This window comes from Lepidochelys kempii, chromosome 4 (genome assembly GCF_965140285.1).
Source record: "Lepidochelys kempii isolate rLepKem1 chromosome 4, rLepKem1.hap1, whole genome shotgun sequence".
Taxonomy (NCBI): Eukaryota; Metazoa; Chordata; order Testudines; family Cheloniidae; genus Lepidochelys; species Lepidochelys kempii.
The window spans coordinates 137,776,390-137,794,936 of NC_136383.1; the positions used below are offsets into that span (position 1 = coordinate 137,776,390).

An 18,547-nucleotide genomic window follows, 5' to 3' on the forward strand; every position below is an offset into this window, starting at 1 on the left:
TCCTCGTGCCCCCCCCGCCCCAGCTCACCTCCGCCTCCCTGGGCCTGAGCAGGAAGCCACCGCCTGCTTCTCAGCCCGCCCCGGCTTCCCGCGCGAACAGCTGATTCACGGGAAGCTGGGGGGGCAGGCGCGGAGAAGCAGAGCAGGGCGGCGCGTTCAGGGGAGGAGGCGGAGGAGGAGAGCTGGGGCCAGGGTGGGGCGGGGAGCTGCCGGTGGGTGCTCTGCACCCCCCAAATTTTCCCCTTGGGTGCTCCAGGGCTGGAGCACCCCTGGAGTCAGCGCCTAAGGCGCCACTTTTGGCCGGTTAAATTTAGAAGCCCTTTTAGAACCGGTTCTCCCTCGCAAACAACCAGTTCTAAAAGGGCTTCTAAATTTAACAACCGGTTCTAGCGAACCGGTGCAAACCGGCTCCAGCTCACCACTGGATTGAACCTTCAGCGCTAAAAGCAGAAGCCTCTACCTTCTGAGCTAAGGTGATTGGTTCCGTGGTTGGTAGCATCAGTAGACACATAACTTTTGTGGACCAGCCACTAGATGGGAATGCAGAATAGACATTGCCCCAGTGTCCTTTTGAATTCTCTATCTAACCTATTGTGAAGGTACATTGCTCCAGTGTAGGGTTTATTAGAATTTATGTATTGTTCTGATTTATATACTGTGCTGTTTATGTACTGTTTTATGAAACTTATGGGTCAATAGTCATGGTCAAGTTGCCGTTTGGACACCATTTTGTGGGTTCTTTTGGTTGGGTCTTTGACGCCTTTTCTTCCAACGGTGGGAAGAAAAGTGCAGGAAACGGTCACATGCCCAAGTCTATTTAAGGCCAGCACGTTCAGCATGAGGGGCTGTCCACCACAGAGGCAGCCCGTGCCTAGTTCTTCTGTGCGTGCGTTGAGAGGCAAGATTCTTCACGAGGTACCTACCTGAAGACCATCGTGGGGTATCCTGATCCAGCTTCAGTACGTGTCTCTCCTGTCACCCCATCTAGGCAGTTACAGGTCTGGCATCCAGCAACCACCGCAGTAGTCCGCAGTCATGACCAGCTGTCTGCCTTTCCATCCGAGTTGCCTGTGAAAGTCATCTCCTGCAAGTAAAGGAGTTCCCATAGCTTGCTAAAGGTAGAAGGGGGCCGGGCTTTATGCCCTTTTGGATCAAACCTCTGAGCTATTATTCTGTTGCCTTTGTTAATTTGTTTAATTTTAATAAATCTTAGTAAATCTATCTTTACACTGGGTTGTTTTTACTTACCTCATGGGTTTTAAAAAGTGATAGAGATATTTATCTGGGTCCAAACCTTAGTCTTATTTATCTGTTACAGAGTTTTGAGATAACACCAGGATGCTGGGTTCCTAAATTTGCCCAACTATTTTTATCTTCTTTCATTATATCACTTCCATGTTTATTTGCTTTTGGTCCTCTGGGAGCATATATCACATCTCCATGGTGACTGCCACCAGAGTACAGACTTCCTCTCTGGTTTTAACACATCCAGAATGACATCCAGCTGCTCCCGTAAGACACCACATTGGCAACTGTAAACATGATCTAAGAGAGCTATGGCACTAACACTATCTAACATTTTTTTTAGAGTTTCCCCTGCCCTTCTCTGTACCAGTGAATTCAGGACACATGTAGTGGTTGGGACACTCCTTCTATCACCTTTTCATTTAATCTGGTGATATTCTAAGACAAAGCTATAGACAGATCAGCAGCATTCAATGTTCTAGCAGTCAAAGAAGAAGGTGACCAGTAGGGCCTTCCTTATTTATTTATAGCTTAAAACTTGAAACAACAAAAATCTTTGACTCGAAAACAAGGAATAGTGTACATAGATAGTCTAAGTAACCCTGTGTTCCTACCATTGTTACCCTTGCCCTTCTTTCTCGCATTCCATTTGTTTGTTCCACCTACTTGTTGTAGTTTGTTTTAGATTGTAAACTCTTTGGGGCTCTTCCGATGTGTTTATACGACATCCAGTGTTGCCATCCTAGTCATGGAAGAACCTGAGCGCAGCTGTAATGATAATAAATAACAAGAAGTACAAGGAGTCACTTAGTCATCAGAGAGAAATGCTGGGAACCAAAACTATGAGACCTTGATATCAGATGGATCCTTCAAGATGAAAGGCAGTTTGAAGTCAATGGGATATTTTCATTTCGAGGAAACACCAACTCAATCAGACCTACTCCCAGTGCCCTTTGTTGGGATGGGCTCAGGGGCTAAGTTTGGCTGAGTGAAGTCTCTCCCCCAGTTAAAGCACTTCTGACTGGGTTCTCTTCCCCCAAAGAGAGGCAGTGGGGGCAGTTCTGACTGTTGGAGGCTTCCCAGGAAGAGAAGGTCAGATGGTGTGTATGTGTGTTCCCTACCAACAGGCAGTGGGAGTGGGTCTGACTGGTGTGTGTACGTCTTCCACCATTGAGGGCACTGGGGTATAGAGTGACCATCCATCCCCTTATTTTAAGGAACTGGTCCTTATTTAATTGATTTGTCCCTTTTCAGGGAAATCCCTTGACTTGATTTTAAGGGACATCCCTTGAACATTTTAAATATTACATTGAAGCTTATGATAATTGCGTTTTATACTTGAAGGCAGAACACATGTACACTTGAGAGAAAAATACACACTATGCTGAGGGTAATGGTGTTTCCTCAAAATGTCCCTTAAAATTAAGTGTTGTCCCGTATTTTTCATGTGGTTTTCCCTGATTTCTATCCAACAAAGGTGGTCACCATCTTGGGGCAGGTCTGATGGTAATCTCCCCCAAGGAGAGGAACTTAGGTCAGGTCTGAAAGGGGTGACATGTCTCCCCACAATGAGGGGCACTGGGGAAGTTGTGACAGGAGTGGGGAGTCCCTCCCGTGAGGGGTCTGGGGTCAGGTCTGACAGGGGAGGGGAGTCCCCCGAATGAGGGGTCTGGGGGCAGATCTCACAGGGGAGGGGAGTCCCCCCAATGAGGGGCGCTGGGGCAGATCTGACAGGGGTGGGGGGGTCCCCCCAGTGAGGGGCCTGGGGGTGGGTCTGATGGGGTGGGGGTCCCCCCCAATGCAGGGTCTGGGGGTAGGTCTGATGGGGGTGGGGGTCCCCCCAATGTAGGATCTGGGGTGGGTATGACAGGGGTGGGGGTCCCCCCGGTGTGGGGGCAGGTGTGACGGGGGTGGGGGTCCCCCCCAGTGAGGGTGTGGGGGCATGTCTGATGGGGGTGGGGGTCCCCGCAATGTAGGGTCTGGGGCGGGTATGACAGAGGTGGGGGTCCCCCCAGTGTGGGGTGTGGGGGCAGGTCTGATGGGGGTGGGGTCCCCCAGTGAGGGGTGTAGGGGCGGGTCTGACGGGGTGGGGGTCAACCCAATGTAGGCTCTGGGGCGGGTATGACAGAGGTGGGGGTCCCCCAGTGAGGGGTGTGGGGGCGGGTCTGACGGGGGTGGGGGTCCCCCCAGTGAGGGGTGTGGGGGCAGGTGTGACGGGGGTGGCGAGTCCCCCCAGTGAGGGGTGTGGGGGCGGGTCTGACGGGGGTGGGGGTCCCCCCAGTGAGGGGCGCTGGTGGGAGTCTCTCTCTGGGCCCGGGCTGGAGGCGACACCCCCTTTCCCCCAGGACTACATTTCCCGGCATGCCGGCGCGGCAGGGGGTGGAGACGCGGCGCGGCGAAGGGGCGCGGCCGGCGAGCCTGGGGCTGGGCTGGGGCAGAGCGGCTCCGGCGCTGGGGGGTGGGCGAGGCTCGCTGCGTCCCAGCCGGGCCCGGAGCCCATGGAGCGGGGGAAGATGGCGGAGCTGGAGAGCCTGGAGACGGCGGCGGAGCACGAGCGGATCCTGCGGGAGATCGAGAGCACGGACACGGCCTGCATCGGCCCCACGCTCAGGTACAGCCGGGGCAGGGGCCCCCCGCCACAGTCCTGAACAGGGAGCCCCCAGCCCCCCCGTCACTTCCCCCTGAACAGGGAGCCCTCAGTCCCCCCATCAGGGACCCTCCAGCCCCCCCGAACAGGGAGCCCTCAGTCCCCCCATCAGGGACCCTCCAGCCCCCCGAACAGGGAGCCCTCAGTCCCCCCATCAGGGACCCTCCAGCCCCCCGAACAGGGAGCCCTCAGTCCCCCCATCAGGGACCCTCCAGCCCCCCTGAACAGGGAGCCCTCAGTCCCCCCATCAGGGACCCTCCAGCCCCCCTGAACAGGGAGCCCTCAGTCCCCCCATCAGGGACCCTCCAGCCCCCCTGAACAGGGAGCCCTCAGTCCCCCCATCAGGGACCCTCCAGCCCCCCTGAACAGGGAGCCCTCAGTCCCCCCATCAGGGACCCTCCAGCCCCCCTGAACAGGGAGCCCTCAGTCCCCCCATCAGGGACCCTCCAGCCCCCCTGAACAGGGAGCCCCCAGCCCCCCCTGAACAGGGAGCCCCCAGCCCCCCCTGAACAGGGAGCCCCCAGCCCCCCCTGAACAGGGAGCCCCCAGCCCCCCCTGAACAGGGAGCCCCCAGCCCCCCCTGAACAGGGAGCCCCCAGCCCCCCCTGAACAGGGAGCCCCCAGCCCCCCCTGAACAGGGAGCCCCCAGCCCCCCCTGAACAGGGAGCCCCCAGCCCCCCCTGAACAGGGAGCCCCCAGCCCCCCCTGAACAGGGAGCCCACAACATTTCTATTGCTCCCCCCTCACCCCCAGACTCTAAGTCCTCGGCACCACTCAGCCCTAGAGACTCCTGGCTCCCCTAAGTTGGGAACTCCCAGCTCCCTCATCACTTCCCTCTAAGCAGGGAGGACACCTCCCCCTCCCCCCCTCCCTGTTCAGACATGGAGAGCCCTCTAACCCCACCAAACTGGGTTATCCGTCCAAATTGCCACTCTGTCCTTGCTGATAGACCCTCTAAACCCCCAAATGAAACAAAGAAAGGACCCTCCTGGTGCTCTGTGAATATACCAAATCCCTAAAAGAAGGGCTTCCCCATGCCCCCTTAATCAGGTATACACCCTGATATTCCACCTGTTCTGACTGACTGACAGTTCCATGGCATAGCTGCCAGTTATTGTCATTCTCCCCTGTCCCAGCTGCTGTCCTGAGCCCAAACAGCTGCAGCCCCTGAACCTCTGCACTCATTTCTTCCTGCTTTACCAGGGGTCCTTCTCTCTTCTCCAAATCCTGCTTTAAAACCATCTCCTGCCAGGAATTCTCCTACTTTGTTCTCCTCTCTCTCCACCCTTTTGATTTTTCGAAACTGTTTTCCTGTGCCTTGTCTCCTTCTGTTTGAGAAGTGCTGTGTACATTTATGGCAATGAATAAAATGATGGTGGTTAATAACTCAGCAGGAAGGCAAGCCAGTGAAGGGATTTGAGGAAGGAGTGTGGGGTAACATAATTGGAGCAGCGGGATGGGAAAACTCTTTTTTTGGAAGCAATGTTTTGAATAGATGTGGAGGGTTGAGGTGAGATGTGGGAGGTGACCAAGGTACAGGCCAGGATTCTAACTGTAGTGCTGGAGAGGGAAGAATGGATTTGAGATAGGGATGTGAAAAACATTGGGATCAGCAAGACCTTGAATTTGGGGGATGGTGGAGCAAAAGATGATGGTGATAGGAAGGGTTGCAGCTGAAAGGTACTAGTATTGCCTTGGGACTGGCTTTCTTCAAGCCTTCTGTATTTGGGACCTGGTGCCCTCTCTATAGTGAATTTTGGGCACAGCATTGATGGTAGGGTGGTATAAGCGTCTAATAATTAGACACCCTCTTGAAAATTAGTTTACTAACCTCTGCTTTATAACTATGAAAAACCTGTCCTGGGTTGTGTGCATTTAAATGTTTTCTGCAGAAGTCACCTCTGGGCTGCAGAAGAGTATGAAATCCTCTTGTTCCTTCCCACACCCTCCCTCTCTATTATACCCAGATACCATTCTCGCGTCATAGTTCTGGCAGGGGCTGAAGGATTTCTCATCAGGCCAGGGGTGAGATGCATCAAGAAGTTGAAGATAAAATGTAATCTGAAACTGTGGCCCATTCCCGAGGGCCTTGCCTGTAGTTGTTTAGACTCGTAATTTGGCTTCACTATGATCTGATTGTTTTTTTTCTTCTTCTAGGCCTTTTTGGGGGGGGGGAGGGCGGGTTCCTATTTTGCTTTAAGGGGCTGTCAGTGTGAAAGAATGTTCTATATTCTACTGATTATTTTTAAATTCGCACTTCAGGGTCTGATTTCCTCAACCTCTCGAAGGAGTGTTTGTATAGAGTGTTTGTTCTTTGGTAACTAGCAAACTGTCACATTAGATGTGGGGATGCCTGTTTGACAATATGTATATATAGGGAGAATGTGCAGATTTCATCGCAAACCCCAGACTCTTATCTGAATGTTATTTTCCTTATCCTTGTTGTATGGGTTTTTATTTTTATCTGTTTCACAAAAAGTATGACGAATTGAATCCTCGTGATGATATCGGTTAATGTTTCTGTTTGGTTGGTGGATCCTTTGTTCCCTTATTAAACATCCTCTTTTGGTGGTTCTTGCGGTACCTTTCAACTGGAAAAAGTCTTTGCCTACTCTGTGAAGCTGCTGACATTTTCTCTGTCCTAGGGGTGTAAATGAAAGAGGTTGCATGGCTGTTAACGCTATCATTTCTGCTTTTCGTTCGCTCTCGGTGGTAGTTTATGAAGTTCTGGAGTCAGTGTTTCATTCTTTTGTTTTTCCTTTGTGATGCAGTTTACAATTTCTCAGCAGTGATTTCTGCTGTATTGTTAATCTAGAAGACATGGTATTTGTCTATGTAGCTGTGGCCTGTTTCCATAAGGAATCACCTGATTTTGTGTGATTTTTATAATGTTTAGATAAATAAATTATACCCACTTGGAATCTGTTCCAGCTGTCCAGACTGCACATTATTCACAACGCTGGAAGTAAACTACTTTTATTTTTAACCCCCCCCATCCCCCAAACAAACAAACAACTATACAGTCCACTATACCCAGATCCCTCATGTTAAAGGGTAGAAGTGTTGTTTTAAAAACCAATTAATTTCCTCATGTCACCAAAAACTGAGATTAAAACTGATATTTCTAAAACTTTCCTTTTACTTTTCACTATTTTTCTTTTTTCAATTTCATTCTCCTTTTGAAGTGAAAACAGTGTTCAGTTTCACCTTTGTTTGTAGTCGGGTTTTGGTTTTTGTGCACTAACTGTGGAGCTTAAATTGCAATGGTAAAGGGGGATATTTAAATCCAAACAGAACAGTTTTTTAAAAAAATAAACATTTATGTTAATATCAGGTTTATGTAAAACGTCTCATTTTTACAAAACCATAACTTCTGGAGTTAATCTACCTGCCTGTGTCCCTTCAAATGAGCAAATGTGTGTAAACTTTCTGACTGATAACAATGGTCTTTGACTATGGTCACAGGATCTGTGTCTGCATTTGTGTAGTGGCAGGAAACTCTTGTTTTGTGATATTATAAGATTACAATTTGGTCAGCTCTTGACTCATTTTTTTAAATCTTCTTTTAAATATTCTTCCAGCAGAAGTAGGGCCGTAACTGTAACCTTGTGGGGATAGGCCATGTGATGTTATTGGAAGGACATGCTGAACACTGGTCTGGTTTATTAATAAAAAAAAATCAAAATACTCGAGCCATCTGTCCAGGTTTTTCATATTGTGTAAAAATTACAACAGTAGGTTTTAAGTCTCCTATTCTTGGCATATTCAGCAGAGATCAAATGAGGTTTCAGACCTCATGTATGTCTTCAGACTTTTATACTATGGATCTATGTGTCTGTCTGAGGAGTAGGGGAGCTAAGGATTCTGCAACCATCAACTGTATAAACGTGGTTGTTACAGGAGTGATTCTAGAATGGCTTTTCTAATCTGGGTGTGGGTAGGATTTGTTTTTATTTTACTGAGATGTTATTAATGACAAGCATCAACAGTCCCAGTTCCAAAGAGCTTTCAGTCTACTCTAGATAGACACAGAGTAGACCTGCTGTGTGCCAGAGAAGTAGAAGATTTAACAACTTTTTTTTTTTTTTAAATGACTCACTGCTTGTGGGCATCATGGAAGAAGTGAGTCTTCAGGAGACAGGCTAGGCTCCCCTTGAGAAACAGCACAGTTTCATAACATAGTGCAGACACACAATCTCTGCCCGTGGTACAGGGAAATGGTGCTGGAATCCTGCTAGCAACGTGGGCTTGTCTGTACACAGTTTTTGCCTTGCTTAGCTATGCTAGTTTCTATTTCAACATAGTTAAAAGGGGTAAAATCTCATAGTGTGGGTGCTATTACCATGGTATAAAAGTGCTTCCCTGGAATAAACGACACTGATATAATGCTTCATATCCCTATAATTGTGTCCACACTGGGGTGTTGCACCACTTTAATCAGTTTCTATATTGATTATATTTATAATAAAGACTCTATGTAGACCAGCTCCAGTTGTATTTAAATTGTCATTGCTATGGCGTTCTGATTCCTATGTGGACAGTGTCTTTCATTGAAGTCACTTATTTTCATGAGTCCTTCTGTAAATATTTGGGAGGAAAGACTCCTTCAGAAGGACTAGGTGGTTGCTGACTCACTTCCATTTAACAGATGAAGTGCATGCGCTGTGGATGCTCTCGTACAGGTCTAATGAGCCCCTTCTTCAGCACATCTGTGCGGAGCATTATCGCAGAACCAAAGATAAGAGTTCCTGAAGTACATTTACTAGTGTCTTGTCCAGTCTAGTTTAAACATGGGGTTTCCCCAGTTCCCTTTGGGGAAACTATTTCCTGGCCTAATAGGTCCTGTGCTTTCAGAACAGTTGGAGTATTTATTTTTAAGGGAACCTTTTCAGGTGCTTTAGAACTATCAAGCTGTTGGGGACACTGGGGCATGGCCACTAGGTAACTTGAGCGGATGGAAGACCACGAGTGTCGATGGAGCCCCCTCGCACTAGGCCCAAGTGTCCTTGGCGCCCCCCCCCCCCGCCTGGAGGCACTCGCAGCAGCTCTACGTACTAGCCCCAAGTGTCCTTGGCCCCCCCCGCCTGGAGGCACTCACAGCAGTTATGCTGAAGATCTGCAACAATATGTTGCAAAGTCAGACTGCCTGAAACTAAACAAGGCCAAACAGGGCAGATATGGAAGAAAAATGCCGAATAAAGCAGCTTCATGTATAGTTTAACAAATGATACAAAAAACAAGGGAACTAGCTGGTAACTGGATTGGCTGGCTATATGGATACTTAGGGCAGCTTGCTATTGGATAGATATGCTGGGAAAAAGGGTGTATAAAAGCCTGTGAAACTTCCTGCTCTGGGTGCAGGATTTAGAGTAACAGCCGTGTTAGTCTGTATTCGCAAAAAGAAAAGGAGTACTTGTGGCACCTTAGAGACTAACCAGTTTATTTGAGCATAAGCTTTCGTTTTTGTGAGCTCACGAAGGCTTATGCTCAAATAAATTGGTTAGTCTCTAAGGTGCCACAAGGGCTCCTTTTCTTTGTGCAGGATTTGAGATTCTATTCTCCCTGTACCTTTTTGAAGCTTCAAATAAACTTTTCTGCTTCTCCACCCCATTGTGATTATTGGGTGAAGCACACCGGGTAGCGAACCAAACCCTGCTGTTGTTTTGCCTCTCGGCACTGGGTGCCGGCAACAAAGCTATGCAATAGCTATTATCATAACCATGCTATCTTACTGTTAACTTGGCCTTCCTCTCCTGGACTATTGTTTTACATCTGAAACTTACCATGTCTTGTTTCAAATTAGATTATAAACTCTTTGGAGCAGGGATCTGGTTAGGACCTTTGGATGCTGCTGGAATACAAATAATAAATGTAAGGATATCTTTCCTGCTTTTCAGTCCAAATGCTTCCTTTACTAAAGATATCCAATCACTCCTAGTTATTGTCTCTTGTACCACCCTAAGTAGTTCCTCTCCTCCCATTTGTGTTTACATTATTTAGTTATTTGTAGATAATGTTCCTCTCTCTTCTACCCATCCACATTTTTATAACATCATTGCGGTATCTAATCACCCTTGCGGAAGAATAATGCCTTCCTGCCCATAAATCATCTCCACCTAAGTTCTAGCGCTTTGATTTTTCAGTCTTCCCCGTAAATTCATTGATCATGTTTGTTGCTCTTCACTGAACTCCCTCTAGTTTGTCTAGCTTCCTGGTGATGTGGTGAAGGTAATATTGTGTGTGAAATCACACCAGAACAGTATAGAGGACAGTTTTGTGACTGGATGTCTCTGTGTGACTGGATCACCCCCTTAAAAAAAAAAAAAAAAAGGAAATAAAAAAAAGAGTTGCAAACTGCTATCTAAATTTCTGAATCTTTCAGCATTACCCCTTTCCAAAAGTCTCCTCCCAATAAATGTATGTGATGGATCATTTTTTTTGCATAGATATATTATCTTACATTTTTATTACTGGATTGGTTTCTGTCTCTTTTTAAAATTTTTCGCATCCCTTTGTATTATTTCTCTGCCCTCACTAGCATTTGTACCTCCTTTCAATTTATCATGTATATTTCCTTTAATGTATGGTTTACTCGCTCTTCTAGATTCCTAATAAATGACTTATGGATCCATAGAATTTAAAGCCAGAAATGACCCTTAGATCATCTAGTCTAACCTTCTGTTACAACACGGGCCATTAAATTTCGCCAACTTACCCCTGTAATGAGCCCAGTAACTTATCTGGCTAAAACACATCTTCCAGAAAGGAACCCAGTCTTGATCTGAAGACAACAAGAGATGGAGGGACAATCCTTCACTTCCCTTAGTAGTTTGTTCCAATGCTTAATCACCCTCACTGTTGAAAATTTGTGCCTTGTTTCTAATTTGAATTTGTCAGGCTTCAACTTCTAGCCATTGTTTCTTGTTCTGCCTTTTGCCACTAGATTAAACAGCCCTTTAATACCTGGTATTTTCTCCATGTGAAGGTGCTTTGACACTGTAATCAAGTCACCTCTCAATCCTCTTTTTGCTAAATTAAACAGAATGAGCTCTCAAGTCTCTTGCCCTGTAACGCATTTTCTCCAGACCTCAAATCATTTTTGTGGCTCTCTTCTGCATTCTCTCCAATTTTCAACATCCTTTAAAAAGGGTGGACACCACAGGTGTATGCAGGTCTCACCAATGCAATATATACAGAGGTAAACTCCTATTCCCTACTCCTACTCCCGTTTATGTATCCAAGGATTGCCTTAGCACTTTTTGTAACGACATTGCATTGGGAGTTTGTTGAGTTACTTGTCCACTATGACCCCTAATCCTTTTCAGAGTCACTGCTTTCCAGAATACTGTCCCCCATTCTGTAGATCTGGCTTGGTTTACTTGTTCTAAGATGTATAACTTTGCATTTAGCTGTATTAAAATGCATTTTGTGTGAATGGGCCCAGCTGCAGATTGGTCTGTAAGGCTGCCCAGTCCTCCTCATTATTTACCACTAAGCCAATCTTTGTGTCATCTGTAAATGTTATCAGCAGTGATTTTTTTTTAGTGTCAAGCCTATTAGTGGTCCCCAGGGAACCCCACCAAAGAAACACCCTTTTTTGACGATGATTCCTAATTGACCACTACTTTTTGAGATCTGTCAGTTAGCTGCTTCTTAATCCATTTAATGTGTGCTTTATTAATATTACGTAGTACTAATTTTTTCATCAAATGTCTTGCAGTACTAAGTCAAATGCCTTATAAAAGTCTAAGTATATGACATCTATGTGGTTACCTTTATCAACCAAACTTTCATTTCATCAGAGAATGAAATCATGCTTGTTTGACAAGACTTTTTTTTTTTCTGTAATCATGTTGACTGGCATTGCTTATATTCCAATCCTTTAATTCTTTATCAGTTGAATCCCATATTAGCTTGTCCATTATTTTGCCTGGGATTGATTTTTGCATAACCTAGAGTTTCCTGGGATTATTCCATTGTCATTTTTGCACAACGATAACATTCTTACCGTCTTCTGCAATTTACCCAGTATTCCAAGGTTAATTTATTAATAAACAGCCAGCAGTCCAGAGGTCTCCTCAGCCAACTCTTTTATACCTCTTGCATAGAAGTTAACTAAGCCTGCTGATCCAAAAATGTTTATCTCTAGTAGACATTGTCTAACATCCTCCTTAGGTACTAATAGACGTAAAGTACTTCATCAATATATAAGTACACCGTCCTGCTTCTTTTCAAATACAGAAAAGAAATGTATTAACGCTTTGGCCTTTTCTGCCTTATTATTACTAACAACTTTACCATCTCCATCTAGTAACAGGAGTATAACATTGCTAGGATTACTTTTTGTTCCTATTGTACTTAACACACACCTCCTTCCCTGTCCTTACTGTCTTTAGCCCAATTCCCAATGGATTTTTTCCCTTATATCTTTAGCTTCCCTTATCAATTAGAATTGGTCCTAAAAGAAGTGGTTAACCTTCCCCTTCCCACCAAACATCTTTTCCTAAGTCAGTATATTGTTCTACATCATTTCCTTTTTGTGCCACTAGTTTTAAGTCTTCCGGAGTGTTTCTCTTATGAACTGGAATAACTTTTCAAGCCAGGGTTTTGAGAGGCACTGTATCAAATAAAATCCAAACATATTACATCTGTCTCATTCCTTTCATCCATTATATTTGTACTTTTATCAAGAAAAGTAATGAAGTGTGTCTTGCAAAATTTGTTTATAAAAGTGCTGTAAAACGTCAGAATCCTTCCTTAAACTCCTCTCTGTGATAATGCCTGCAAAATACTCTTGGATGGGCAGGCTGCCGGTGTGCGATAATTCTACTTATCAAGCTGTTCATAATTGTTTCATTCTTGTGCTCCTCCGGTGTCTCTCATAGACTTTAAAGTCAGAAGAGACCATCGTGATCATCTAGTCTGACCTCCTGCACATTTCAGGCCACCAAAGCTCGCCCACCCATTCCTGAAATAGACCCCTAACCTCTGGCTGAGTTACTGCAGTCCTAAAATCATGGTTTAAGGACTTAAAGTTACAGAGAATTCCCCATTTACACTCATCTTAGACTTAGACTGTAAGCTCTCCCGGTGCAAGGACTGTCTTTTTGTTTGCATGATGTTAGCACAGTGAGGCCTGATTCATGATGGGTATTACTGTAGTAAAAGACTAATAGTTGTCCAAGATCCTGATTCTCTGCTTTGCCACTATCAGTGGCCTGGGAGGGGAGGTTATCTAGTTTGTGTTTTTGTGTCTTTGAGCCATGTGTTTAGTCCAAAAATGTCCGAGGTGGCTGCTGCTACTCTTCGGTGTCTCAGTTTTAGGGTGCCCAACTTGAGAGCTCTTGGCCCTGATTTTTCACAAGTTCTGAGCACCCATAACCCAAGTCAGTGGGAGCTGTGAGCGCTCAGTGCTTCTGGAAATCCAGCCCTAGGTATCTTGAGTTGGGCTCTCGGAAATGGAGGAATCCCAGATAGGAGAATGAAAATGTTCGCTGTCTGTCTCAGTCTGTAAAATGAAGATATCTCTACTGCAGGCATTTTTTGAGGACTGGCTAATGGCTTCTGCTGTTATGACTCCCTGGTTCTCGCAGTGAATCTGTATCACCCTGAGCCCAGTATTTGGGCTGCTTTTACCTGTGCCAGGTGGTCCATTCTCTAGCTCAGCATTGCTGGGGGAGCAGTACACTCTGGCCTTACTGTCTCTCTATCCTGATATGTTCTCTGCACCCGGGGTTCAGCTGGGGAGAGTGAGTGGGGCAGCTACCTCTACTCTGCTCTGCACCAGCTGAGGAAAACCCCCTCTCCCCGCGCTGCCTGAAGGCAGCCAAGAATGTGGCCTGCTTGTAAAATGCTTTGAAGATGAATGCTGTGTAAATTTATTATTACTGTCTGTGTGTTTAAAATTTGTATCTCTGTGTAATAAGCCTTTTACCTCTTATTTTACACCCTTAGGAATAATATTTTTCATGTGACATTCTGAGCTGGCTGAATCAGTCCCATATCTTATGAATTACTGGGCAAAAAATGCAACAGCCTCTAGAGGAATGTGTCATGAAGCTATAGGCTGACTGATTAGATGCTAACTTCTTCTGTTCACTGAGCTCACTCAGGAAGCTTGTTTATAACCAGTCAGTTGCTACGAGAAAACTGGGCCTGAGAAAACTGAGAAGCTGAATAGGACTCTTTGGAGCATCTTCAATGCACCTCGACCCCTCCCAGATGGGAGAACATAATGCAATAGGAATGAAACTGCTCAAGTAGATGTGCCCTGTTCGTATGCCCATAATTATCTTTTAAAAGACGCTTAAAGCATTATTGCCTGAATTATGTTAATGTTCCTCACTATCAGCCTGATACTGCCCAGCCCAAAACTCTCTAGCAGGAAAAACATCAACAATTGTATTAATTCTGGTACCTGTGTTCCTTTGTGACCGTTTATGCAGGAAATTTAAACACAGTATTAAGGAACTGACTGGTCAGGTTTAATCTGACACTTACAGCTTCTGTGACTTGTGACTAAGATGTGCTTTTTTCAGTTTTATGTTTCCCCTTCCTTTTATAATGTTAGGCCCTGATCCTGTAAGCCAGTGTCCTGGGCCCTCTGGGGGGGCTGCGAGCAGGTTTCAGGGGGTCCGCCAAGCAGGGCCAGCATTAGACTTGCTGGGGCCCGGGGCAGAAAGCCAAAGCCCCAATGCCTGGGGCTGAAGTCGAAGCCTTACAGTCCGCACAGAGTAGTTTACCGGGAAGAGACCTTAGTTTATTTATAGAGAGTATTAACTTCCTCGTCAATCTTGTGGAAAATAGCTTCCTTTCTAGAATTAAATTTACCTGCAAAAGTTATCAACCCCCCTACCTGCTCCTATTTGATGAGGCCTGAAAGTCTGTCTGGGCCATTCTAGGAGAGCGTTTTCTCCCCCCAGCAACTCATTGGATTTTATTTTATTTTCACTTTTGTGTTGGCCTCTCAGTGCATCTTGTTGCTTATTATGAAATAAGCAGTGGTGGTAGTATTACAAGTTAGCACTACTTTAAGGGATGCACTCCTATTGCAGAACCGAATGGTATTGTCCCTCTTTTCTCCTGGCTGTCCAGGGAAGTTCTGGGTGAGTTGAGAGTTTTGGAGTGGGAATTGTGTCAGGGGGTCTATGGGTGTTATTTTTTGGAGATCACTGTTTTTCATGGACCGTTTATACTGATTGAGTTATTTAGATAATATGATTATGAATCAGAATAAATGAAACACATGACTGGGAACTAAGAGCGCTGGGTTTTAGTCCTGGCTCAACCACTGACTTGCTGGGTGACCTTGGGCAAGTCATGACACCTGCCTGCGCCTCAACTTCCTTATCTGTAAAATGTTGATGATAGCACTTACCTTTCCAAAGGGTCAATGAAGGGTGCTAAGTATTATTACTCAACTTTGGTTTGGTGTGGGGTTTTTTTTGTGACTGCTTGGGTAGAGGGAAAGAAGGTGCGTCTTCTTAGTACTATTGCTGTAGCAGACACATCTGTTTATGGTTCGCTGGGGAGTATTGCTTTAAGAAGTTACTGTATCATATCAGCTGAGAATAAGGAGACGCTTAACTGGAGACCCTTTCCTGTTCTTGTTTCAGGGCATAAGGAAGATCTTATCTAATTTGTTGTCTTCCAAACACTTTTCTTCAGAGAGTCTGAATGTGCCATAGGCCCTTTGGAAACTCATATTTAAGTGTCAGCATTGGCTTTGGTTTTTCAAATCAGTCCACTGATGACCAGCTCTCCTGACTAGGTCAGGATGACTTCGTAGAAGGCCATTCCTTTGTGGAACTCACCTGTATGAGGATTTTCTTTGCCACCAACGAGCAGTGACCTTCAGGACCACACTTTTGCTTGGGAGGGGTGGGGGAAGAGATGGACTCAAAACCAGTGGTGAGCTGGAGCCGGTTTGCACCGATTTGCTAGAACCGATTGTTAAATTTAAAAGCCCTTTTAGAACCGGTTCTCCCTTGCAGAACAACCGGTTCTAAAAGGGCTTCTAAATTTAAATCGGCCAAAAGTGGTGCCTTAGGCGCTGACTCCATGGGTGCTCCAGGGCTGGAGCACCCACCGGCAGCCCCCATCCCCGCCTCCCCCCCATCCCCGGCCCCAGCTCACCTCCGCTCCGCCTCCTCCCCTGAACGTGCCGCCCAGCTCTGCTTCTCCGCCCCCCAAGGCTTCCCGTGAATCAGCTGTTCGCGCGGGAAGCCGGGGCGGGCTGAGAAGCAGGTGGTGGCTTCCTGCTCAGGCCCAGGGAGGCGGAGGTGAGCTGGGGTGGGGGGGCACGAGGAGGGCCGCCTGCGCTGCAGCAGGTAACCCGGGCGCGGGGGCTGCGCAGGGGAACCGCTCCCCGCCCCAGCTCCCCTCCGCCACCCTCGGCCTGAGTGCAAAGCCGCCACCTGCTTCTCAGCCCTCCCTGGCTTCCTGCCGAACAGCTGATTCACGGGAAGCGGGGGGGGGGTGCATTCATAGGCGGAGCGGAGGTGAGGTGATCTGGGGCTGGGCATGGGGCAGGGAGCTGCCGGTGGGTGCAGAGCACCCACCAAATTTTCCCCATGGGTGCTCCAGCCCCGGAGCACCCACGGAGTCGGCTCCTAAGGTCCCACTTTGATGTGATCAGTGGGGGGAGCGGCCACTCCCCCCCCCAGCTTCGCTCCCCCGCCATTAGGAGCCAGAGGGACCTGCTGGATACTTCCTGGGAGCTGCCCCAGGTAAGCACCTCCGGGACTCCCCACCTCGCCCTCTGGCTCTTAGGGGTGGGGTGGGCACCCACTATGGTGGCCCATGAGATACTCCTACCCGATTTTGGGGGCAGTTGGGTCAGGGAGGTGGGTGGATGGGGCAGGGGTCCTGGGGGTGGGGGCGTCAATGAACGCAGGGGGTTGGATGGGGCAGGAGGTGGGCAATGACCCCCTCGTAGGGTGAGAAGGGAACCGGTTGTTAAGATTTTGGCAGCTCATCACTGCTCAAAACTACCCTTGTGTTCTCTTCCGGATGTGCAGTCTGGTGCATGAGTGGCTGAGCTGTGCCAGTTGAGTGTAGCAGATTTAGCCAGATGAGCAAATTTCTCCTGCTGCTCAGAGCATCTACTGGAAGGCTGAGGCAGGTGACTAGTTCACATTTTTCAACCTCAGGTCATACAGGCTGGTCGGATAGTGCACTCAGGAGGCTAAAGTTCAGGTTAGCATTGGGACTGTAAGGCAATAAGGGATTAAATATCACTTGTCTTAAGTGGGGTTTTGCTTGTCCCAGGCTGTTGTATGATTGAATGCTCCTAGTCTGGGGCTTCATCAGAGGGCGAATGTGCTTCATGCAGTAATCAGTGGGGCTGGAGCGAATTGAAACGAAGTGAGGCAGTATTGTGCATGTGAAGGTTGCTTACAAGGACGCCTCTCTAACGATTATCTGAGTAGGCAAACGATATATTGTGAAGTTTGAATGCTCTATTACATTGCAGCTGAACAGGACTTTCTCAGTGGTACTTTTGATCCACCCACGCAGGGTGTGGTGACATGTATGGCACAATTGATGGTGGCCTCTAATCAGTGCATGTCCTTTCATGCCCTTGCTGTGCTGTGAAGAAGTCCAGTGGAAGCTGCACTCAGCTGTGTTAATCATTGAGAAGTTAGCCAAACAACTGCATAAGGAGCGCTTGAGGTGCTTTAGTTTCTTAAAACATAGCACAGGATTAATAGAGTTAAAGATATTTCTTGAGCTGGTGATCAAAATTACACTTTCTTCTGGGTGCAGAGAGACACCAGATTTGATTATGGAGACTGATGCACCCTCTCCCTTAGCTAGGTTCACTTCTGGTATTTCCTGAAATCCCATGTGGTGGTATTTCATTTGCATTTTCAAATATTACGTGCAACCCAAAATAATTCCCCATTTTTTGCCATAAGTAAAGCCTCTTTTTTGCCATAAGTAAATCTAAAACAACCTCTCCACTTGCCTGTCTTTAAGTTCAGTGTTCTGTCTGCTAAGTTGGAAGAAGCACATGTGCTGAGGATGAAGCTGAGCAGAGAGTGCTCCTGTGATTGGTACTTTGCTCCCTGAGCTGCTTTTGTGCTTAATGCAGAGCAGTGACTGCAGATGAATAAACTCTCCACTTCACAGCTGAACAACACTTGGGGAAAGAGATCCACCAGGCCTCCCATGGAGGGATGAGAGTGGAGCAGAGCATTGTGCCCCTGCCTTTCAGCTGGAATATCTGGGAAAGATTAATATGCTCAGTGTTTTTTTTTTTTTTTCTCCCTCCCTCCTCCCATCAGAGCGGGGAAGAGGAGGGCTCCACATTTACCAGACATCTTATTAACCAAAGGCTGATAGGGAAGATTGAGGAAGCTTTGGTGGTTTCCAAGGGTAAGGCTGCATTTCCAGTATCATGATGAGGGAGGAGTTCTTAGGTACTGCCTTGAACTCTGTGTGACAGATATTGCAACCCCATGCAGTATCTTTGGGTGCCATTCTATTAAATTTATGGAAGCTTTATGTATGATTGTGTTCTACTCCATCAGAAGGGGTTACCACAGCTCCTACAGAAGCTACCTACAGTGGGGGGCTGATTAAGGTGAGTCACTGGGACTAAACAAAGAACACAGAGAAAGAGCTTTTAGTATGAAAGGATGAGCTTGAACT

At 46.9% G+C, this 18,547-nt stretch overlaps 1 protein-coding gene across 4 annotated transcripts in view; it reads left to right on the plus strand.

Moving 5' to 3' along the window:
* Window positions 1–3,648: 3,648 nt before the first annotated feature.
* EXOC6B (exocyst complex component 6B) overlaps window positions 3,649–18,547 on the plus strand; it is a 450,860-nt gene continuing 435,961 nt past the window's right edge. For all 4 annotated transcript variants that reach the window (XM_073343016.2, XM_073343018.2, XM_073343017.2 and 1 more), the window contains exon 1: window positions 3,649–3,856. In XM_073343016.2, coding sequence (XP_073199117.1) covers window positions 3,744–3,856 — 113 coding nt within the window. In that variant the 5' untranslated portion in view covers window positions 3,649–3,743. The remainder of the gene's footprint in view (window positions 3,857–18,547) is intronic.